The sequence below is a fragment of the Pomacea canaliculata genome, linkage group LG11, assembly GCF_003073045.1.
Source record: "Pomacea canaliculata isolate SZHN2017 linkage group LG11, ASM307304v1, whole genome shotgun sequence".
Classification (NCBI taxonomy): domain Eukaryota; kingdom Metazoa; phylum Mollusca; class Gastropoda; order Architaenioglossa; family Ampullariidae; genus Pomacea; species Pomacea canaliculata.
This window is the reverse complement of record NC_037600.1, coordinates 9722985-9748475: the sequence shown is the minus strand read 5'-3', so window position 1 is coordinate 9748475 and position 25491 is coordinate 9722985. Positions and strand designations below refer to the sequence as shown.

The following is a 25491-nucleotide window of genomic DNA, read 5'->3' as shown; positions in this document are numbered from 1 at the left end:
TATGAATGTCATTGCCTTGTCTTCTACTTATTCTGGAGAAGTCATGCACTTTGTTTCTCAGCATACCTGTCCTGATGTGGTGCATCTGTATAGTGATTTTTGGCCTCAACTTTATTCAGCTCAAAACAACAAAAATTAATTTGTCGATGCTCTTCCTTAAATATTTTTTAGCAGCTGAACAGGATTCGTGAACAGATCATTGTGTGGTCATTGATGTTCTTTCATTTTGTTCCCTCCATCATACACCACTAACACTTAAATTTTTTTATATTATTATTTGATTGCTCAGTTTGTATTGGTGGATATATGCACACCCACATGTTTTGTCAGGGTTAGGTGACATGTGCAGGACCCAAAATATGCGAATTACCCACTTCAATACAAAGGAGTGAAAGTTTCACCACTTGTGAGCAAGATGTGGGTTCTAATGGAGAAAACAAATGTATAAATGCTTTTACTTTTAATGTAACAAAATTGCTCTGCCTGTGTCTTTTTGAAATTGCAGTTTTCTTTAAATCTTTTTTGAGGATGTTTCCATTTCCCCTAAGCACTTTTTTTCTGGCAAGATTTATTTTCTCCATGATCTGAAATACAGTATTACCGTATTGTCAACTTTGGGGTTTATTATAAAAGTTTTCCATTAAACATTTAGTTTCCGGTTGTGAAACATGGTCTGCATCAAATTTCAGCAGTATGGTGTTCATAAATATGCTTCTATAATTGCTTTAAGCTTTAAACTTCATTAAGTGATGCCCAAAAGTAAAACATTGTGTATCAAATAAAACACATTACACTAAAAAAAAAATATTTAGTGAGAATTTATGAATAATAATGGTTTTTCTAAACTGCTATAAATAGTGATAAACAACATATATATCTATAGATCTGAACCCAGTGCAGCCAATTCTCACTGTATCAGGTGCTAACCATTGCACTGCAAGACTGCCTCTGAAAAATCTTTATGAATGAAAAAAAATACGATCTGCACAGACACACGTACAGACAGATAAGGATAGTGGGAATGATCTAGACAGAACTGGAGAGTTGTTTAGTGGCATTTTGAACAGCATGAGAGTAAAGATGACAAATGACAGTGAAGTATGTGACTACACGACTGTGTCTCAGGTCGTACTGACACACTGACACACATCCTGACTTAAAGCAGCAGGACAGACCAGATGAAGCAATAAGTGAAGAATGATAACGGAAACAAGTTGCAGGGTTCCGGTGTCCAAGTCATGTCTCAGAGTCCAACAACATTCAGTCAGCGGAGATGTTTTCAGCGGAAAAACTACCAAAGGTGTCTGTCAGGTGAGGTGGCGCTGTTGTTGCAGCATGTAAATACGTGTAAACACAGCACACCACACATAAACTAAGCAGTTTACAATAAATTCTACTTTTTTCATTAACAAGTCAGACAACTACATGCACTGTAGCTGCAACATCACCAGGAGCAGTAACTGTGTGTCGGACTGTGGCAATCAAAACATTTTAGACTAGAAATACTTTCACATATCAGCTTTCCTTGTTCTTGTGTGAAGTGGACTGTGGAATATGTTCCAGTTATATATTTAATTGCATATGTTTATGAATAAAGCTTGAGTAGTTAATTCCTTAGGTTTTCTTCATTGCACTCACAAACACTTCGACAGAAGAATTCATTACAGTGTTTGATGTGCTTGTACTCAGTGGATGTTTACTGCACATAATGTGGATTGTCGATGGAAACATCACAAAGAACAACCTGAAAAGACAGCAAACAGTAACACAGAGGATAACAAACAGTTTGACAGTTTACTGTAAAGTCATGAGTAGGGTCATAGGTGAAGGTGTGCTGGGTCTAGCATACAGCTCTTATTATCACGGCGATGGAAAAGTCCAGAAAGTCCATTACTGTACCTTATAGAAGCGGCCACGACTGGTTTAAACCACTTGCACGAACACACACCCACTCGCTCAGCCCGATGCGGTGGCTGATTTATTTTGCCGTCTGCCGTCTAGGTGCAGCTAATTTTTTATGGATGATGTTTTTTGCTTATTCTTTCCCTAATATGAACAATTCTGTCAACTATTTCATGTAGACCCACTACTATGTACACAACGTTTGACAATGGCTTCACTAATTGTTTTTATGATAGAAATCGTAATGAGCTGATATACAATTATTATTATTTCAATGCTATGTTCATTCACTAAAAGTTATTACAAATGGATAACATAAAAAACTGCAATAAAAATTATTTAATGCTGTTGAATCTTCAATGAAATTAAGTAAAGAACATTTGAGAACATTATATTCTGTAAAATGTATGTTTATGTAAAAAAATGCTCTCTTAATGATATTGGGTAAGGATAGCACTCTATACTTTTATGTGAGTTTTTGAAAAGAGCAGAATGTAAATTATTTAAGCGAATTCTGCTGGAATATTCCAATCTCATTCAAGTTAAAAAATATTTGGTAGTACTAAGACAGGTGTTCTAACAAAATTTATAAGAATAATCTAATTGCAAACATCATAGCAAATTTGGTGAAAAAAAAAATTAAGATAAAAGTTGTTATTGGGTACATTGTGAACATTTAATTACTTTGTCTTCATTTACTCTCTGTGTATTATAGTTCTTCAAATATGCTGTTCATTTATTACATATTTCATTATTGTGTATAATACAGTTTGTACTACATGCCCTCTGAGTGTTCTGAGTAAACATTTTTGGATTTTGAGTTTTGATTATACATGTTTCAATATGTTTTTAAGATTGTCTGACAGAATGAAAGCCAGGGTGGAACAAAATCTTTTTTGACCTTATTGTTACAAATTTTAAATCTTTATTTACGAGGGTAACAGAATAAGTAAAAGTTATAGTTTTTTACATCTAGCCCTATATGAATATATGAGAAACGTATTATACATTTTATATTTGATTTTTTTTTCACTTTTTTAGAAATGAAGCGACTGAAGTTGCTGCTTAGCGCAGCTTTTGCCCTCTGTCTTTCAGTTCAGTTTCAGTTCGTGCATTGCTATACTAAAAATGTCACTACACTACATCAGCCCTTTACTTTTCCTATGTTTTAAAAGTGAACTTTACATATACCCCTCGCACGCTGAATACGAGCTCCATCGTTTGAAATAACAGATCACATCGCAAAATCTCGCAGTGGCTTGGAGTGGTTCGAAAGAAACACATAAAAATAAAAATATGCTCTTTCAAAAGCAATAATTATTATTACTATATTGACACAATTTTAAACATCTGTGAATGTAAAATGTGCAATTTCAATATCAATGTATGATAGTAAAGATTAGGTGTCTATCGATAAGACTATACACAGCTAGACTACATAATTTCTCTTGCAAGTCAATAGGTTTTAGTGAAAGGCTTCACAGAAGATTGATCAAATTAGAGAACGAAAACATCCCGAAGCAAAGAACCCTCACCCACCCCAAAAGAAAACGGGAAAAAACGGAAAAAATAATAATATAATTTTTTGAAAATCCTTACAATTCGTGTGTACCAGTGGGTCGAACGGCCTGTAGCCTTATGTGTCCCCAAAGAGTTAAGTGAAATAATTGTACTCAAATCTGTGACATAACACGTGAAGGTGAAGGATTTAAACTTTATGTTGTCTTAAATTTTACTTTTTTTAATCTCATTTTACCACAGAAAGAGTGTGACAAGTTTGATCTTTTTACAATTGTTCCCCCATCTACTGACCACTCACCTGTACCACGAGCTTGTATTGCTCGACTGCTGGCAGACGATTTTTTCCAGTTAAATGCTAAAGCGAGGCATGAGACGGCAGAGCTTCCGGTTTATTCACAGTCTTTGTTTAGGCTCGCCGAGACTAACAGCGGAGAACTTCGCAAGAGGCCAAGCGTTGGTCTCGGCAGACAGACAGCAGTCCACCTGTACACATACATACCTGTACACAGCTCTAACATGTTCACCTCATGCAGTGTTGTAAATACTAGCTGTGTACACTGTCTCCTAACGTTTGCTCTCTAGAAGAAATGTAGATATTGCCAGCCAAAATATTACAGGTAGACATACTGTTATTTATTGGAAAAACAATAAACGATTAAAATTAATAATTAGCGCAAAATTGTTATTAAATTATTTCAAATGTCTGCCCCGCTTCCCGTGCTGGCTTTCGTGTGTGTGCGCATGTACGTGCGTGCGTATATCTATACATAGAGTCCGTGTGTCTGACACTATATACATAATTTATACACTTTATGACAATAGGGTTCAGTTAACACCTGAAATTTAGTTCATCTGATTGCACGTAACATAAAATAATATATCAGTCACTACTTTACTCACAATAACATAATTTAATATACACTGTACACATCATTTAATTAAACTCATGTGAGTATGAACTTCATGAGCCTGACTGTACAAATATTAACTTAAAGAATTGACCTTGTATGAAGTTTAATTCACAGAAAATAGCGACGAACATTTTAATGGTGTATGCATGTATGTGCCTATGCATGGGAGACTACTTATATATTACTAAAGGTTTTCTAGGCACGGTAGCCTCCCTTATTTCAAAACCCGTTAACTTTGTAGGAACCTCTGTCGCCACCCTCCTACGTCACCAGCAGCCTCTTTTTATAGCAGAAAAGTGGGTAGACTTTTGTAGTTTACCTGTGCTACATGATACTCTGTGTAAGTCCATCCTTCAGTGTACAGTAAACGGTAGTCGAAGGAGAAGTACACACACACACAATGGACTGGCAGATACTGGGAGACTGTAAGTTGACAAGGAGCGTTGGAGCGTTAATAAAACGTTGTCATCAAACGCTAGTAGAACGTTAGTAGTGGGTTAATAAGTGGTTAACTTTAGGTACTTGTAGGTTTATATGCAACGTCAATACAACGGCATTTCAAATGAGCAAAATCGTTAAACACTATTTCAACGATCCACGGTTAATAGTTTTAACGTTCATACAATGTACTCAGTGTCATCAGGAATTGGCCAGATTGCCTCCCAAAAACTGAATTAGTATTTGTTATTATTATTACACACAATGGACTGGCCATGCTGTGCAGGACTTGCTTATCGCCGATCACTAAGCCTTGTCAACTGTTGAATCTGTTTAGTTGTTTACCTAACGCCGTCCCCATCAGACCAAAACAATCATTTGTCACCTGGTAACCGTCAAGGAATGAATGATTAGAGTTCGCATTAGCAACTAATGTTGCTATGAAAAATTATATAATAAATAGAGCAGTAATTATATAAAAAAAAACTTCCAAAGTGAACAGCCACAATGATTTCTTTAAAAGATACTTTTACTGCAACTTTTGAAAACTAAAACGATAAAGGCTGAAAGATAAAAATTGCTCTCTTTCAGTCGTGGGAGTGGTGAATGGAGGCATCACTTTTCTCACGGACAGACTTTTCTGCTCTTTCTCTCTCGCTCTCCTACCTATGGAGTCAGGTACTCAATCATTTTCCACAGCTGTGTCGACTTCATAGTCAATTCTTGTTGGTAGCTGAATGAAATCGTCAAACGGAGAATCGACTTTGTCTGGTTATGGAACGTTGAACGTGTGGAGCTTATCCTTAGAAGCTGATGACTTTTATTTGATGTCTTCACATCACCTTTCATGACCTTTCTGATTATTCATACATTATAACTGACTTTTAATGAAACTGTTATTATGGGGCTGACACGCAGTCTGTGTGGAGATTCAAGGATTGAGGTGCCAGCTGTGACCCTCTGAATGAAGAAGTCATTTGATAATTTAGTCACCAGCTGACATCTTTGCTTTTATGGAATGTAGATTAGAGCATCGACATGGTCCAGAAGTAAAAAACAAACTGTCATGGCTTTGACTTTCTACCGGACTATGCACGACCTGATAACCTATATTTGATACAAGAGACATTAGTATGTATAAGGCTACCTATATACGGCTTATATGGCAGGATCATATACTAACCCTGATCTAGCGAACTTCGATTGAATTTGGGCAGATTTTCTATCAAATCGAACTGCTTTCTATAATTTCTGTTGAAAACAAAATGTCTATCAAAACTATGATGTGTGTCGAGGTTCCCCATGGACATTATTCACGCAAGAGCCATCTTGAAACCAGAACGTGACAAACGGTCTGTGATTTGGGTTTGGAATCCACTGCATGTTCTCACATTTACGATTATCGAAGAACACTAATTGAAAAGACCACGTGGTCGCCGCTACCACTATTTCCATTTGCAGGCAAGGGAAGCGGTCGACCCTCGGGGACCATCACATTTTTCACACTACAGTCCTAGTCCAGGAAGAATGGCCCCACTGCCTTTGGGGAAATATTTGGAACGATAATGGCTAAGGAAGTCAACTTTGACAGAAAATCTTGATGCTAACATGGCATCAACGGGCAAAGACTTTCCACGAGGAGAGTACCGGTCAGGGCCCAGGCCTGCGTGTTCTTGAACAGGTCGACTATAAGTTGTGGTTCACTTGGAAAAGACACTAAGGCGCTACCAAGTGTATAGTTCTCAATGTTAGGACCATGGATATATGCATCAAAAGAGACAACATGGCAGACGGCTCGTAGCCCTGATGAACAACCACCGCGCGCCCCATAGACAGGCTCCAGTGTGGGGTCAGCGAGAAGGGTGCTACTGGAGCCAAAGCAAAATTTAATCTTTAGTTAGAGAGATAGAAAGGCTGAAGAAAAATAAAGAATAAATCCTGGTTCGACCTTGTTTGAGACAACCTCACTTAAATTTCTCTTCACCGCACTCACCCCATTCCTTCCATTCCTTACCAACCCGCTCAGGGCAAGAGTCTGAGATGATTGAAAACGGTTTAAGGACTATCGCAGTTTCGCAGAAAACCGGATTGGATTAGAAACTTCACTCATTATTTGTTAATAAATTCTTATTTTATAAGTTGCTCGGTTCGGTATTGTCACAATGCAGTACAATTAAAAAGACATTGTATCAGTTATGCGAGTTGTTTACCAAATCACGCCTAGACAACAAATCATTCATTAAGTTAGAGGCGTTCGCCTCTTGAGCAAAACAGTCCAGAACTAATTAGAAAAAAATTATGACTTGGCTGTCGATAAGTTCTGTTACTGGCAGATTAATGAACTGCTGCGTGCTGCTGCGTGCGCTGATGAAACTACGAAAACACAGAACAAGAACAGACACAGGGTCAGCTTCTAAGGCAGGACAGTACATAGTGTCAGACACACGGACTGTATGCATAGATATACGCGCACACACAGGGTTTTCGAAAGCTAGAATGGGCTCTGTGACAGACATTTCCGGACATCTTGCATTAATTATGGCACTTTGGGTAAGTTTATCTTTAACCCCGATACCCCGATGTTCTTTCTATCTCAGCAACAGACCAAAGTAATAACATAACTTTTAGGATTAAGCCTACAGCCAAACTTTGTTTTTATATTTAAAACGCGGTATTAACCGAATTAATCTGAAAAATTGGTCGAAGGTTTGACATTTGGCAATAATTTTATATCACAGTCTAGAGCCTTTGTCAAACGTGGTCTTCAACTTGGTCTGTATTTCCCCTCAACTGAAAACAGATTGATACAAATGATTACCAACAGTTTCTAAGTCCTTTAAAACAGTTTCTCTCCGTGACTTTACGCAACCGGACACACATTACTTAATTATCATTATGTCATTATGTAAACATAATTAGTAAATTTTGCACACGTCGTTTGGTAATGTTGAATCTGTTTACGAGGGTGAAGTTGATCGTTGCTGACGAGACTTGACACTACTCGACAAAGTAGTTTGAGACCCTGGTGATTTCCTTGTTTTGACAACTGTCGACCATTTCAAATAGAAAACTAGTTACATGAGGACTTAGTCTAGAAAAAAATCTCTATCAAGCAATTATTTAAATAAATTAAAGAGGAATTAGTAAAGCCCCTGTGCGAAGTTTGCTTCGACAATGTTTATCAAAGAATTGAATAAAGAAATCACGGATTTTGGATGACATTTATTACAGTTTATTAAATGAAATATAACTACTTCGGAATAACATTCGATAGAGTGTTTCGTTCGATAACAAATTTCTTAATTGACAATTAAATCTCTCACAAAGCCAAGGAGTTTCATAAATCGTACTGTTTATATTGAGTGAGTGATTGTGCATGTGTGGGTTTTCATATATGAAGGTAAGTGCTCTTAACACTAGGTTAATTAGAGGAACGCCATTGAAAATGCGCGTGACTAATGTCCAATCATTACTTTCCTTATTTGTAGATTTTTATTTTCTCGACCCTGTTGAAGTCCTTTAAAGGAAACAGCACGCGCTCAAAATATTGTTTTGACGGGTTAGTAAGGGATAAAAGTCATTAAATGCTACACCTACACCTTGCTGCAGTTTATTACGAGAACTGACACTAGCCAGTAGCTATGGATAAGACAAAAGAAATTCAAAGGCCATAATATTTCTTGTGGATTTCATCGCTTACTGTGTTATCTCCCTTTGTTGTGAACAGGAAGTTGCCCAAAGTCCAACAAACTGCCAGACAGCTGCAGCAGTGACGTGTCGTGTGCATCCGACGAGAAGTGCTGTCGCGAGGTGTTCAACAAGGCCTGCAAGAAGGCCGAGTAGCCTCTGAATTCGAAGAAAATAAGTTTACTCGTGATGTGAACGTGCGGAGGTGGAAGATTTAAAAGAATCTTGTGATGCGCATGCGTTGTTTTTGTACTGCTTGTCACTCACTCACTCACTCACTCACTCACTCACTCACTCACTCACTCACTCACTCACTCACTCACTCACTCACTCACTCACTCACTCACTCACTCACTCACTCACTCACTCACTCACTCACTCACTCACTCACTCACTCACTCACTCACTCACTCACTCACTCACTCACTCACTCACTCACTCACTCACTCACTCACTCACTCACTCAGGGAGACGTCACATCATTTATTGCAATTCTGATCGGTGGGTTTGTAAGATGTCAGAAGGTTCCAATCTATTGAGCTTGAATGCGATCAAATCCCGAAATATCTTGCTTATCTTAGTATTTTTCGTCGACTTCTTGACTTAGTTTCAAAGAAAAACGCTTGCAGCAGACAGTGCAGCTGTGGCACAGGTATCAAAGATTGTGACAAGCAGTGCTCCAAAAAAATTAAAAAATATAAAAAAAATAAAAAAGCTTTGTTTTTGACAGTGAGGACCACGTGTCGACCATATGTTACATTTTTCTAGATGCGACACCCGCTTACAAGACTGCACTGGGTCACCATGATACAAACTTACTAAGTAGTCACAAACCACCCTCCACTACGTGTTTAACATTCTAATATGACTGATGACTAATTAGAATTAAATAAGAGCAGATGAAATTCCTTTCGATTACTGATATTGGCAAAAGAAAACCGCTTTGATAAACATTAATGAATGTTAATTTACCAAAAATTTAATAAACCAACAGGAATGTTCATGAAACACAGTGTGACTTGGTCTGTTCTCTGAGAGAAGAACGCATTGACTTTTTTTATCTCCAATTATTACCCTCTGTATTTCAGAGAGTGAGAGAGAGAATAATCTCTGAAAGCAGATCACCAACCAGTCAGGGTGAGCGCCTAATGCTACACAGTGAACTTTCTACCCCGAAATGACTTTGTAAGTGTGTGCTTGATGCTAACTAAACTGAAAAGATTCATGAAAAATCAGGTTTCTTAAAATTAACTTAAAGTCAGGAATCGTCTAGAGTGTGGAGAGACAAGTGATGACCACAACAGGGACGTTGTGTGACCGCTGCACGTGCCGTCACCTACAGACTTGTGTTACACAACGACACTTTGTCTACATGACGAGTGGTCAGGAAACTACAACCGGACAAACATCTTTACAGACACTAGCGTGACAGTCACGTGATTACTGGCTGGTAACCACTCGTCCTCACTAATGCCTGTAACTTATTTAGAAACCGGATATTAGGCTACAGGAACTAGAGAACACAATCAGTCACTGTTCACTTTATCTTTCTCTCTGTATGTCGACGTGGTCGCCTACACAATGTTTAAAGACTCGGCGACATAGCTAAGAATAATCCGTGTACATCATAGTCCTTGTCTTTTTCTCGTCATTTTATTACGGGTACAATTGTACTGAGCTGCTCACTTTAAACACACAGTTGTATTTAAGCTTGGTGTAAATACACAAGGTCCTTAGTTTATTTTTTGTTTATTCCTTGTTACTCCTCAGGGAGAATAGTCCTTTACATGCAGTTCACGAGGAGTCTCAGTGAAGGTGGTCATACAAAGGCGACATTGTACAAGTGTAGAGAGCAGGAAGTAGTTTGACCCGACATCCGAGTGGGACACAACCAGGCGATGTCAGCATCCTGACGAGAGCTGCAGTGGTGACTATGTGCGATGCTGGCTGAGGCTAAAGTCGACTGCCGCCCTTACATCACGTGACTCAGTCCTCGCAGTCCTCGTTTTGTATAGTCTTCCATTGTATTGACAGTCGTGCTCTGTTTTCTACCACAGAATCATGTCATTTCTCTCTACCGTCAGCCTTCCGTTGCCTGTCACCATGCTCTGATACTTCACACGCTGAGGTGAGTGTCAGCGACAGACAGACAGACAGACAGACAGACAGACAGACAGACAGACAGACAGACAGACAGACACAGACACAGACACTGTATGATCAATGTCATATCACAAGAAAGAATTTGATGTTGTCCTTCAGGGTAGGGGTGTATAGTTTCCAGCTAATTTGATCGATTATTAATTGCTCAAATTTCAGAGTTAAAACATAATTTACATGTTTTTACCTATTTTGTCAAGCTTGTTACTACATTTGACAAAGGCGGTCTTATCTAGAATTAATTGATAAAATATTTATGGAAAATGCGAATGTATCTGATACACTATGTCTAGTTGAAGGACGGGAAGTTTGACCCGTTTACTTCTGTACCTTTATTGTCTAATACTTGAGTGCAATAACAGTTTAATTTAATGGACAAGATGTTTACATGCAGAAAGAGAATGAAATAACAGAAGAACAATAAGCAGCTCACAAATACAACAGATTGCATTAAATGATTGTTGTTGAATTGTCCAAAAATAAATATATTTTTTCTTTTGATTTGACAGTAAAATATTCCTATTATCCGACACCAACTAATTGTTCCTATGCCTGATATTATGCCAATGTCATTGTGTCACTGATACTATGCCACTGACACTATGCCACTGACACTATAATTACCCTATGACCCCATACACATGACATTTTGCTGGTTTCTCACCAAGTGTGGAGATCACGTGGTGCAGACGCTGCCTCCTTCAAACTTGGTCCTGTACAGGGGAGACCACTGTCAACAATGTCTGGTCATCCGTCGTCTGCTCAGGTGAGCCACTCTCCTTCCCTGTACGCTTAGAGTAATTCAACTATTTTTATAATACAGTGGAACCCCGGTTAGCGAAAACAATCCGTTCTGGAAAGTTGTTCGTTTTCCGAAATGTTCGTAATCCAAAACAATTCTTTATATAAGAAATAAAGGAAATAGATTTACTTTGTTCCCAGCCCCTGTTGACTCGCTAATATTTGAAAGCTACAGGCTATAAAGGTATTTTTTTTTAATGAGAACAGTTATAATACAACATAAATGGAGTTTAACAAACACAAAAACGTTAATGAATGCATTGAAACACAAGAAAACTTTCCGTTTTGATGGCGTGGGTGGATGGAGGTTTGGGGAGAACGGGTGGAACTACTGCTTGGATTCTGTGATATTATAAAATAGGGGGTGACTTCCCTTTTCTGTTGCTTTGAGCCTGAAGGAAAAATCTTGTCCAGTGTCTGTTGCACCTGACTTTTTTGTAAAACTCTTCATAATACGAACATGTATTGAACATGTTTTGGCTCCTCTTCCCTATCCCACTGTTAGGGAAAGACTTTTCTACAGAATTTTCTTTGGAGCCATGATTGAGGATTATCTTATTAAAATAAAGCACAAAAATCACTAAATAAGAAGGATGCGCACAGATAAGGAACGACCGATCGTCACTGTGTCTCGAGTGCGAATGATGACATGCTGGTCGGTCACGTGTGGTTCACGTGGCTGTTTGTTATCCGAAATTTTGTTCTCTATCCGAGACACATTTTTTAATTTAATTTTTGTTCGTTATTCGAAATATTCGTTTAAGCTAGTATAATGCAGGTGCAGATATTGAATGTCATCCTGTACATGATCATCTCAGTGATGTACCCGGTGTTCAGTCTCACGATGTTGTCCTCTCACTGTAACAACTGTCACAGGGACAGCGACCTAAAAGACGAGGTGGTAGACAGAGTTGTAGTGGCGGTGGCGGGGTCAAAGTTTACCTACACGCTGTGACTGATGAACAGGCGACACTACTTACAGATACAGGTAGGTGGTAATTTTTATTATGGCTTACTGTTTTTAAACAGACAGTAGATATGAAAGTAAGACAGCAGAGAGAAAAAAATAAATGAGATAGCATTCTTATGTCAACATCATGAAAATAGCGGACAACCGACAGAGAAATGGTAATCATAATGAGTAGCCTTATGATCACGAGTACAGTAATGATGATCTGTGTTCAATGTGAAGATTAAAAGAGAACACACCAGTAGCGCAATCAGCCATTACAGCTTCTCTTAACGATACATGATCAGTTAAAAAGAATTTGTCTGTTATAATTAAGAGGAATGAGTATGAGCATTGACAGTTCCTCATAACAAAGTTTTTTTTTTCATTTTAAGTTAACACACGCCCCCTGGATGAGGTAAAGAAAAAGACAGGCGCTGATGTAGAGTTTGACCCCAACCCCTCACCTGTACCAGGTATGAAGATTCTTATCATTCGCGGTATTCCTACGCAGATCGAGGCGGCAGTCAAGCTCATCAGCCAGAAGACTGCTTCAAAGGTTTGTTGACAAACAAATGCATATTACAGCAGTGTGTAATAGACTACAATGCAAGAGATCAGAAAAAAAATATTACAGGATGACAGAATTATACAACGGGCCATCTCATGTATTACATAGCAGTAGCCAATAGAAATAAAGTTTGAGCAGAAATACTCAAGTGACTTAATATTTAGTTATTATTTAAGTGACCAGAGTGGTGTTGACACAGGAACCATTACCAGACCAGGCCCAGACATTCTGGCTACAGTGGGTTGAGGCCGCGTTCCCTCATCTCGACTCTCGCGCCTACTTCCTGCCTCCTGTCTACGTCAACCGCGTGCCCATGACTAGACAGTCAGTTGCTGGTCAGGAGGTTCTCGTCCTTACATCAGCACCTGGACAGGCTGGTCAGTCTAACCCAGTGCCGACGAGTTCATCTTCTGCTCATTCATCCATTCCTCAGCCTCCTCGCCTTCAGGACAGTGACGTCAGAGACGATGCTGCTATGCAACGGATTTTTGTCTGTCTTCAGAAAATGTGTGAAGAGAACAGCGATGTCATGGTTGGAATGACTCAGCTTCAGTTCGGACAGTACCTGGGGGAACCTTGTTACGCTGCCGCCGCTACCCACCTACCCCGACCCTCCAACCTTCCTCCTTCTCTACCACACAACTGGAAACAGGGAGACTTTGATGTGCTTCTGATTCATCGACAGTACGGACTGGTAGTCTGTGAGGTGAAGGCATTTGGTGACAATATTCAATCTGTAAACATGTCGCAGCAGGATATAGACGAAAACATCAGAAAGAAGCTGACGGAGGCCGTGTCACAGCTGGACAAGGCGGAGGCCATGTTGTCTCACCTGGTGTCCGACATCGCTCCCGGTCTGCCCGTCACTAAGGTCATCGCCTTCCCCAACCTCACGGCTCGTCAACTACAACAGGCTATCTCCGGTGACAACCTCCTCATTCAGGTTTCAGTATCTTTCTGATATTACATGTCTTCTAGGATATAACTTACAAACTACATAAGTGTGTAAAATTTATTTATTAATTTTTTTTTGTCAATAAAACGAAAATTTGGGCAGTGTATGTAAATGGGAAGGAAATTTATTGATAGTGTAAATACCCATGTGTATATAGAGCAAATTATTGTTGGGAGGAAATTGTGTGTATAAATATCAGTGCGAGTAGCGGCGTTTGCACGCGTGTGTGTGTAAGTGGCGGTTGTTATCAAATCATATTCACAGTGTAGTGTTACTTGGCAAATAAACGAATTCTACTTTCTTTTCTTCTTTGCTGTACATTATTGTATTCACGCTGTGTCAGCACGATTTGTTTCAATAAATTCATTGGGTGTAGACACTTGTTCTATGTGTTTTAACGGCATTATTATCCTGTTACAGCCATTCTAAGCTACTAAACTGTACTTACATTGTACTTAATACTTTAATGTTCAGAGTATTTTACTTACATCTGTCATCTCTGTATTTTACTCATTTCACAAGCCATGATGTGGATCTTGTACAGGACCTGTGTCGGTGTCTGGGGGCAGGTGATCCCGCCGACATCCCAGGTCTGTGTCTGTGCTGTGATCAGTTGTCTGACCCCAAGACCCCGTGTGACGTCAGTAGTCACGTGCTGAAGGAACTCGAACACTGGTGGCAGCGACGAGTGGCTGGGGCTGGACCTGTCAGTCACATGACACTTCAGTTGTACAAGACCCTGGTAGCCAGGTAAATATTACAATAATGTGTAGTCACAACACTGTCACAGTCTAAGCCTGTCGTGTACGATGTTAGATGTGACATCAGTGATCACGTCACTGTTCTCGTCAGAGAAATCGTCAACTGACTAAATTTCAAAAGTAAGATGTTTATCTTGAACAAGTTTGGGTAACTGTTACAAGATGTTACAGTGAAAATGTGGAAATGTGATGTTGATGTTGATGGGCGACGAAGCACAAGTCCCTAACGCCGATGTCGTCGTCAACGGATTGTCGGTTGGTCCTCAATCTGCTGTGCCTGTCGCGTAACGCGATCGGGCGTCGCTGGACTCGCTCTCTCAAATGCACGCTCACAACCACACAGACACACCCCCACGCGCCCGACGCGAGCAACGAAGCCAATCACTCCTTAGTGGACACAGAACACGCACGCGAAGTTACACACAAAGCTAAAATAGGGGAGAGTCCCGCTAATCTAATAGTTCTCCTACTAGTCCGGATATCTAATGAGTCACGGTTCAACTAACTTTAATCTAACTACACACACAATACACTGATTCACACAACACACACTCGTCACTTATCTCGTTACAGTGGTTACACCAACAGTCACGTGCACGTAGAGGCCTCCTCTGTTCGACGTCCCAGAACTGCTTGTGTCGCTCCGTCGATTGCAGCGACTTCTCTGTCCCCACCGCAGAGTCTGGCACTGGCACTGTCTTGTCTACCACAGACACTGGCACTGTCTTGTTTACACAGACACTGGCACTGTCTAGTCTACCACAGACTCACTCGTGGCGTTCTCTTGCCGTGTGTCACTCCGTCTCCTCTCGTCCCTCCAGGTCGAGGCGTTAACCTCACTGCAGCACCTCTCAGGGACCGACGCTCATTCACCAGACTCAACTTCTACTGGTTTCTTCAGACGGCTGCTGATGTTAGAGCACTATGCACTCTGTTATAGAGCGGGTCCACGCACCTCTGAAGTCAATTGCCGAGGTCGACACACTCCTCAGGCAGGGCTGCCGCGAAGAACTCGGGGTCGAGCTCAGACAACATTACTTGCCGAGAGCCACATGCGAAAGACCTTAGTCCTGCTCGATCATAACACTAAATCCTCATCTACAATGATCATCCTCTCTCGCGATTGGTCATTCATACTTCAGTCTTACCTTCAACCATTACGCTACCTAGCTACATCCAATCACTCCATAGCAAAACATGATAGACAGGTGGTCACTCTGACTCATTCCAACCCAAAACTACACCCCGTCCTTACCCTCTCTCACTAATAACACAATCTGCGACTACTGCGCAGTCCCCTCTGGCCTCTCACTCATCACCTCTGACCAGCGGGTGACAACAAATCACACATTACCTGCGACCAGCGGGTGACAACAAAAGGTGGCGCCGTTGTCCGATTTTTCCCCCGATCGGCGCCAACTCGTCGCCTATTGTTTCAGCTTCGCTTCGGCCCGGACGCTGTCCCCCTAACTCTCCATCTACACCCCTCCCCGGCAACTCCACCCTCCTCGCTCACCGCTGCAGCGAGCAACGCGCGACAGTGCCAACCTCTTCAAGAAACTGAGTCTTTACAGTCGAAGAGATTTCCAACATAACTTTATTCACAGTATATACGACAGTCCTCACTTGCAGACACGCGGGTAAATCGACGACACGCGCTGTAACTACACTAACAGCCACCTGATGACGTCACGACTACACGCGCCTCACAATTCTGAGCACAGTGTCACACCTTATACAGTCAAATCTCGCTACTATGCCATTCTCGGTCCCGACAAAATTCAATGCAAAATAAATTTACTATGCCACCACCTACTCTCGCTACTATGCCACCTGCCGAGGAAAAGCTGCACGAGATCGAGGAGGAAATTGTTCCGCTCGAGGAAGCCCAGGCGTTTGTAGCATCATCCACAAATTGTTACAACAGAGAAGCGGGAAGCCCGGTGTGATGCCAGCTGCCATCGACTAGACAACGAGATGTACGACATCCGCCGCCAGCCGACGATTCTCGAGAGCTTTGGACTGACGGGTAACTTGAACAAATCAAGCCGTTTTTACGAACCCTCGCTACTATGCCACTTTTGCTCGGTCAAGAGGAATCAAAGAACAAGAACAAGAGCTGAGAGTAACATGATATTGTAAAAGGAAGACGAGCAGGGAAGGTGTGACAAAGGACTAGCATGGTGGGAAAGGTGTTAGGAGTCATGTTCACGGAATATATATTTCAGCGCAATTGAATCATCCATTGATGTTGTTTTTCATGTTCAACAAAAAAATAAAGATGTAAGCAATACAAGTCCGACTGTTTGCCAGAGGCAAGCCATTGTCACAGTGTTATAATTATTATCTGTTTTTTCTGAGTACTTATTTTTCTCTCAGCTCACTAGCTGCCTGCTGTAAACTTGTGAAACTATAAACATATTTTCCCTTAAAAAATTTTATTATACTGTTTTGCATTGTGCTGGAGTACTTCAATTTTTAATTTTGAGCAGTGTATTGTGTCCGTTATAGAAGTAAGCTTTAGTAAAATTCTTCAGTTAACATAAGTGATTCTTTAGTTGTAATACAAATCATTTATTTTTATTTGCGAAAAATGAAATGAAATTAACTATTAACTTATTATTAACTGTAAAAAATAGAAATTGTTTTTGTCACACACATCAACTGATGTGACTGTACTAGATTCTGTGGTCCGGCGACAACAGTGACTGTGCCATGTACAAGTCCTCCACGTGTGAGTGTCAAGACCCTGGGTCAGGCCGTGTGGTGGACAGGACAGTGCTACACTGCTGTCATCACACTCTTCCCAGAGCAACTTCACCTGCTGAACATGGCGCCTCCCAGACTCTTTGTTGCCGGACCGCCCGGTACAGGTAAAACTGTGGTGCTGCTGATGATGGGTATAAAATGGCTGCGATGTGGTCACCCCGTCTGCATTGTCAGTACTTGTAATGAGAGTCGTGCAGCGTGCATCATGCTGTATCACCTGTTGCTGCAGACAGTAAAGACACAACAGTCAGCAGGTGTCTCACCCGGTCAGCCTCACCTCCTGCAGTATGAGCTTTATAGAGACGGGGAGGCGGAGAAGGTCGTCAACGACTTGTCACAGGCAGCAAGAGGAGGGTCGTTGTACGTCATCGCTGATGAAGTGACGTGAGTAGTACATCGTGTGATGAGATGATAGACACACAGGTAGATGCCGATTGCTGTGATCTAATAATCACCACCAGGTGTGTAACAGGAGATAATTCCTTAATCAAAGGGACACGTGACTTGCTCACTATTTTTTCGCGGACGCTTTTTGCGATGACTTGTACGCATGCGTGAACTGCCATACGTGGTTACCAAGGTGACAAACCTTCACCTCGATCATCCGAAAGAAACGCTAGGTATAAATGTAAGAAAAGCCGAGATGGATCTGCTACAAGACTGCTGGTAAAATGAAATGAGAAAGTTGTGATTTGTCCTGATGAACACATTGCGACAGTTAGCACTGACTTGAAGACAACGAAGGTGAACAAAGATGTGGAACAGAAGAGGACACCAGTCGATGGATTCAATACATGTTCAACAGCCAAAACAATGATAATAATACTGAATGTGCATTTAAGACTGTATTTTCAAAGTAAGGCAGAACAAACTTGCTTCTTATGTATTTTGCATGTTTAATATATTTTCAGGTAGAATTTTTTTTGTAAGTTACACATTTACGACAAGTATATTTACTACTTATCTTGCAGTCAGTTTCACCACCTCATCCTTTGTCTACTATAGATGACATAAACACAGAAAGTGAGAGATATTTTTTTCGTACGTGTACATGTACGTGTTGAACTAGATGAGACTAGCTTTAGTCCCTTAGACATCAGTTTTGTACATCTGTACACAATTCTTTTCAATAACAAACGGTAATGCTTGTTAATTCAATAATTTTATTTGTACAAGATACATTTATGTGTATATTTACACATTTTGCTTCAGACAACAGACATATATTCGCTCTTGCCTCCCTCCCTCATGCATGTATACATATCTACACACACATAACCACAGCATTCTCTGATATTCACACACATTATTATGTAAAGTGTCAGTTAGCGTATCATACAAGTTGCCTCCCCTTGACATCAGCGTATTAAACATTTACTGTCTAGTCACACAAACACATACTTTGAACACGTGACAAAAAGTTGTTCTTTATTGTGATTTAAAGTGATATTTCTGTTCCTGATACTTCAAAAAATACTTTGACAGGAATTGAAAACTTGTGATGTTTGTGCGCTCCACGACCTTTGACCAGCAGGAAGCTGTGTGTGACGGTAACTACTGTAACACTCATGTCTGTCACAGGTTAGGCTTCCACACTGTGTATGACAAGCTGCTGACACAAGTTCCTCATCTCCATCTTTGGGCGGCAAGTTATTACCATGGAGACGCACCCGCCGGCTGGCGAGTGGAATATTTAACCAGACCCCTCCGCTCTCCACCGGCCGTCGTCAGGGAAGTCGAGCAGAACGAATGGATCACTAAGCACAATGTTCTCCCGTACAGTGAGCGAGGTGTGCCCGACCACACAGACGGCCCGCCAGTCAGACGACTGTGTCACGGAGGTCAAGGTCACTCAGGTGACAATTCAGTTGACTGTGTGACGTGCGGTCGTGACGTGGCCAGCTTCCTACACAGTCTCCGTGTTGGTGTTACAGGTAGGTGTGGGTATTGTGTAGTGTAACGTCTGTTGACAGATAAACACGGTGTGATAAATAACAGGCAGGTGAGAAACAGTCTTGTGAATATGAGCGACATGTCACATCAGGGATTGGTGGTTGTATGTCGTCTGCTCCATGTGTGTTTGAGGCTGCTGTCACGATGGCTTGTGTCTGGATACTTACCTGTGTTACCTACAACTGAAGTATTCAGGTGAATCTTTGTTCTCCTCCTCTTGACTGTGTGAGACCTGAAATGTTGCTGTGTGTAACGCCGTTGTTTTTGTTGTTTACTTTGTGTACAACATGTTGAGTTTACCTACAGTGTGATTGCGCTGTGGAGTCTGTTAATCTACATGGACATTGCTGACTGCTTATGTCAAAGGTCATAGCGGGAAAGTGCGCTATCAAGATGTCATCATGATCATCACCATCATCTTCATCATCATCATGATTAAGACACAGTATTAGTCACGTGTGTCTGACATTTTACGTGTTTTTTTTTTTATCCATGTGTCAGTTAGTATGTACGCTGTATGACCGACAAATAACTAATAATAGAAACTTACTTTAAATGTTAACAGAGAATGTCACGACAACAGCCACGACCGCCACGTCCACCACCGGCACCACAACACAGCCCTGCCTACAGTGGAGAGACGTTCTGGTGGTGTACTGGACTGATATGACTGACGACTCGGGTATGGTGAATGGACTTAAAGAAGCGGGTATCCCAGTGCGGGTGATGAATGACAATGACATCGATGACGTGGCCACGGCCCGCAGTAACGTGGTGTGGGTGACGCATGGATTTCATGTTAGTGGTCTGGAGAGAAAAGTCGTCGTGTGTCTGGAGGATCATGATACAGACCGGTTCCACGGTATGTCCCGGTGTACGTCACAACTTGTGATTGTCTACGATGACGACAAAACGAAGGATAAGTGACGTCATACACATGTTGTTTGTGACACAGTTATGTATATCTATTTATACACTCACGGCTTTCACTCGTTTAAAGAAGCAGTGAGGCGAAGTAACAAGTGTAGTTACGGGCTGCAGCAGGCAAAGTGACGAGCGATGCATCGCCCTGACCAGCTGCCACGTGGATGTAAAGAGGAAGAGGACACGGACGCCGTCTAACAAAACAAACAAAACAATGATGACAGGAATAGCAAATGGAAGCGGATTTAGAAAATATAACTAACCTCCCGACGACTGGATGTGCAGTAATAAAGAACGGTTATACTGTTGTAAGGATTTAATTATTCAAAGCAGTCAGGACCGTGTGCTTTTGTGTTTGAGTATTTGTACCTTAAGTGTAACATTATTTAAACATGTGCTAACAATAAAAAAAGGTCAGATAATAATGCAGAAATGTTTATTATGTTATTGACAATATTTAGTGAGAATTTATGAATAATAATGATTTTCTAAAATGCTATAAATAGTGATAAACATATTGTCTAAACGTAGAGATGTAAAACATAATCTGTTTAAAGATAGCAATACACTCTCCGGCAGCCTGAGACGAGATGTGAACCCAGTGCAGCCAAGTCTCACTGTATCAGGTGCTAACCGTTGCACCGCAGGACTGACCCTGGAATATTCTTTACAAAAAAGTACAATCTGTACAGAAACACGTACAAACAGACAGGCAGACAAACAGACAGACAGACAGACAGACAGACAGACAGACAGACAAACAAGCATAGTGGGAATGAGCTAGACAGAACTGGAGAGTTGTCTAGTGGCAGTATGACCAGCATGAGAGTAAAGATGACAAATCAAAGTGAAGTATGTGACTACACGACTGTGTCTCAGGTCGTACTGACACACTGACACACTGACACACATCCTTACTTCAACTAGCAGGACAGACCAGATGAAGCAATAAGTTAAGAATGAAAACGGAAACAAGTTGCTGGGTTCCGGTGTCCAAGTCATGTCTCAGAGTCCAACAACATTCAGTCAGCGATGGAAAAGTCCAGAAAGTCCATTACTGTACCTTATAGAGGCGGCCACGACTGGTTTAAACCACTTTAGACTTGTCATGATCACGTGTCAAGCTGTCACGTGACGTGCATGGCTGTTCCACTTGAAGGCAAAGAGCAGCGACACCCTGCGGAGAGCAGCAGCACTGTAGCAGTTGTTGTGTTTACCTGGTGTCGGCGTCTTTGTAATAAACATTATCAGGTTGTCATTATCATGTAATAAACATTATCAGGTTGTCATTATCCTGTAATAAACATTATCAGGTTGTCATTATCATGTAATAAAATTATCAAGTAAGGTCTGTCCTTGTGTTATACAACGACACTTTGTCTACATGACGAGCTTCAACAGCGGATGTTGTGTCTCTCAATGGAAGGAAGAAGAAGGTTTGTAGCCGCAGACATCACTAAGATACCACACGGAGCTCGGTACACACGACATTTTCAACGATACAAATATAAAAATGTCTCATAATACTGAATAGTAAGTACAAAAAGTCTTTCTTCTTTCTTCTAAGTCTTTCTCATAACTAGAATGGACCACGGATCTTAATTGATGGTCTTTAAATAACAAGTCAATAGTTCAATGTTTGTCATCACAATCACCAATATGTATATCAATGTTACAATTTAGCATGAGACGGTTTTGCATAAGAAGCCGCCGTTTACTATAACCTGTAACAAAGTAAAGAAAACATATTAAGGCCATGAAATTATCGTAAACTATGTAGAAGTGTTTAGAAGTAAAATAAAAATTACAACAAAGTACAGAGAACAAAGAATCGTCTATTAATTAAATGATGTAAATGACACTAAACAGCAAATAACACATTCAGTTCTCTGGAGCTATATTCCCATAAACAAGCATTGGGTCCTTGACAGAATAGCAAAATCGGAAACGAAAGTAAAAAAGAAAATAAATATAAAATTATGAGCCTACTTTGTGAAGAAATTGGTGTTTTACACTGAGTCAGCAACTAAGGCAAAGCAGCCAGCCGTGTAACAGCTGCGACATTCAGAGAAAGATCAGCGTGCCCGAGACGAGATCTGAACCCAGGACAACAAATCCTCACTATATCGCCAACCGGACCACAATACTGAAATAACTGGCGAACTCATTGACATTCGCTATTGAATTTATAACAAACCCACACGATACATCATGCTCCACTCCAAAATACAAAAGTCTCCATAGAATTTCACTTCCGTTGACCTCTTCACCTTTCTCCAAACAATGTGAATGACGAGCTCACAACACCCCCAGGCAGCGAGAGCCTTAGCGCGGCATTGTGCCTTTGATCCTAATCGATGTCGCTTTCTTTGAAGGTTCGATCCGAACTTGGATAAAACTTGTTTGTTATACCCGACTGTCTCACTAGTTCAGCCGGTTGACAGTGTGAACTTCGGTCTTCATCAGTTAGGGACTTGAGGGTCAGTACTGGGACAGACATGCGCACACTTCTTGTAACCTACACACTTATTATAGTGTGAGTACACTTTGTCATTGTGATTACTGTATACATTAGGTGGTTGTTTATCTTGAACACACTTCTCAATTGCCGACGTATTTGCTGCTCCTTAAAGTTAAACATATTGTAATACACTACATGCCTTAGTTGGTAACAAAGATTCTGTCTTCTTTTAAAAAATTGCTGATAAAATTATAAATCAGGATTTTGAGAAATTAATCTTTAATGATTCTTTTCTGTTTATAAACATTGTGTTCCGTGTTTACAAACTATTTTATTTTCAGTCTGTTAAAGTGCTCTCAATAATTAACCAACTTATGAAATGTGGGTAATTTTACTTATGAGTTTGCTTTTGTTTGATTTATATTATTCATCAGTAAGGGTGTAGTGCAGTAACAATGTTGGTACTCGGTCATATTTCAGCTGGTGTAGCTGTGAGGGTAAGAAAACCGATGTTGTCGAAATAACTGTATGAAAAGGTAATCGTATAAGTTAAAATACAGATAAGTCAAGATGGTAAAGATTTCTGTGCGTTTCAAAGTAAGATTATCTTTCTGATTTTAAAAGCTACTTCTTTACATTGAGAACACCCACAACTCCCCCTCCCACCGGTGTGCTCTCACATTTGGATGAGTGTCTGTCATACGAGATCTGTCCGGAAAGTAATGAGGATTATTTTTTAAATTTATTTATCGAAGAAGATGACTTTACTATTAGCACATTCAAAGTATGAATCTTGCAACGTTCTCATCACCAGTTTTATCTTTGGTAGCGAAACTGTGAAGGGTTTAAAAGATCGTTTTTGGCTCTAAGGATGCGGCTTTTTAAACGGGTTTTAATCTTCGGGAGCTAAAAGAAATCATCCGGAGACAGGTGAAGACTTTAAGAGAGATGCGGAAGGAATACAGTTTTTGTTTATTTCTTTTCTGCAAAACAAATCCTCTCGTAGCCTGGGTGAGCTGTCATGACAGAACACTCAAATTGTTGCTTAAAACTCGCTGGTTTTGTTCTTTAACAGAGTTTTTACATTAACAGCCTCAACGAAACCGCAAAGGCTAGAATGTAAGTAATAAAGATCATATTCTTTTTCTTTCTTACATCCTACTCTAATTGACCTTGAGTAAGCCCTGCGGAACGGTGGAATTTCATGCTCATTAATTTCCGGACATGTCTCGTAGAACCAACGGTGTCTCTTCATTGTATCGCTGAGTTCAGCTATCGTCTCGAGCACTCTGTTCTCTCTTTGCATGTGACATCTGTCTAGAGGTCTTCTTGCCTCCCTTTCTATAATATTGCGTTAGTGGCTGACTCGGCATAAAACACCAATCTCTCCCCCAACACACATCGCCACCACCACCACCACCAACTCATTCTATCGCTGGCCACAAACTAGTTCCATGGTGTATCATTTTTATTTCTGCATTTTATTCTACAGAGCTCATGGCGGCCTCCCTACCACGTGGCTGCGCTTGCGTGAAGATGACGTCATCACTGGCACGCGACAACTCACGCACATGGTGACCTCTGCCCCCAGCCGGATCACGTGTGGCTGCACGTGCAGGGACTTTGACTGGTGCTCCGTCTTTGTAGCAGATGACCTGACGGGAACGTGCCAGCTGCGGGATCTTCCAAGAATCTCGCTGAACCTCTCATCACCTTTCCCGCATTCCAGCTACTGGGAGGTGCTGGCCATCAGTGGTATGTGTGTAGACTTGTAGAGTGAGACTACGGGTGGTGAGTCTGGATATCATGATAACACATTCATTCAGTCACGAGGGATTGTAAGAAACAGTTTTCAGGTATGATTACAGAGAAAGTATTTCTCTTTTAAATGTAACAGTTATCAGCTTATAACGTGTATCGGGAGGATTGCCACTATGTCAAAGGCCATGTGTCTGCTCCAGACTGGTGCCCCGTTGACGATGGATTCCACTTTTCTGCCGCTGCTCGCTTCTGTTTCATCGTCTTTGGCAACACCACAGCCACCTGGACCAACAGCAGAAATGAATGTCTTCACAGAGGACTGGACTTAGCAGTGCCTGATACTACACTGAAGATCACAATTCTTCTGAAACTTCTTGTGAATGTACCAGGTCAGCATTGAGTCCACTTCATCATATTAACCCCCATCCTATACAGTATTAGTAGTGAATTTATTGTATTACTCTATTAATGTTGTGCTCTAATTACTTAAATTGTTGAGTACTACTACTTTTTAGATATTTCTGTTTGTTTTATTTAAACAGGAAGTGTTGACATTCAATACTATATCGGTGGATCTCGACCAGTGAGTGATTTAGAAACAGCTTGGACCGGTGATGATTACGTCTTCAACTGGGTCAACGGTGCACGTGTTGTCGACAGCCTTGTGGGGCCGTTCTGGGCCGCTGATCAACCCAATAATGTTCACAACACGCAAAATTGTCTCGCGGTAAGACGACTGCCATCAATACCTTGTGAGAGAAAGTTTTGGGAAAGAGGATGACGGGGCTTTCCTTTGATCACCGAGTTTATCATGTCTGTTGTTATTATACCATCCTACCACTAACACTCGTTCTGTCCCTAACCCTATCACATAAAGTACATACGGCCGAACATCTACATCAAATGAATTTCTATTCAAAAATATCTTTACAATAACTAACATTATACCATGAAAGACTGGGGTCCA

The 25491-nt window shown here is 40.8% G+C and overlaps 3 protein-coding genes across 3 annotated transcripts in view; 2 read left to right on the top strand and 1 right to left on the bottom strand.

The window, feature by feature from the left end:
* LOC112575596 (innexin unc-9-like) overlaps positions 1-25491 on the bottom strand; it is a 180133-nt gene that overhangs the window by 15954 nt on the left and 138688 nt on the right. The window lies entirely within an intron of this gene.
* Positions 1-25491, top strand: part of LOC112575717 — a 50682-nt gene that overhangs the window by 9329 nt on the left and 15862 nt on the right. The gene's annotated exons all lie outside the window — the stretch shown is intronic.
* On the top strand, positions 13204-20731 carry LOC112575719. Its single transcript, XM_025257712.1, has 6 exons — positions 13204-13883; positions 14440-14485; positions 16584-16635; positions 17339-17809; positions 19007-19359; positions 19944-20731. The coding sequence occupies exons 1-6, from the start codon at positions 13254-13256 to the stop codon at positions 20303-20305; spliced, it is 1914 nt and encodes a 637-aa protein (XP_025113497.1). The 5' UTR covers positions 13204-13253; the 3' UTR covers positions 20306-20731.

Bases quoted from the DNA above. Each gene is read 5' to 3' on its own strand.
- LOC112575719 (XM_025257712.1), top strand. From the start codon at position 13,254: ATGACTAGACAGTCAGTTGCTGGTCAGGAGGTTCTCGTCCTTACATCA. The intron at 14,486-16,583 runs GTCTGTGTCTGT...TTGTTACAACAG, and splicing joins TGATCCCGCCGACATCCCAG to AGAAGCGGGAAGCCCGGTGT. The intron at 17,810-19,006 runs GTGAGTAGTACA...TGTCTGTCACAG, and splicing joins GTCATCGCTGATGAAGTGAC to GTTAGGCTTCCACACTGTGT.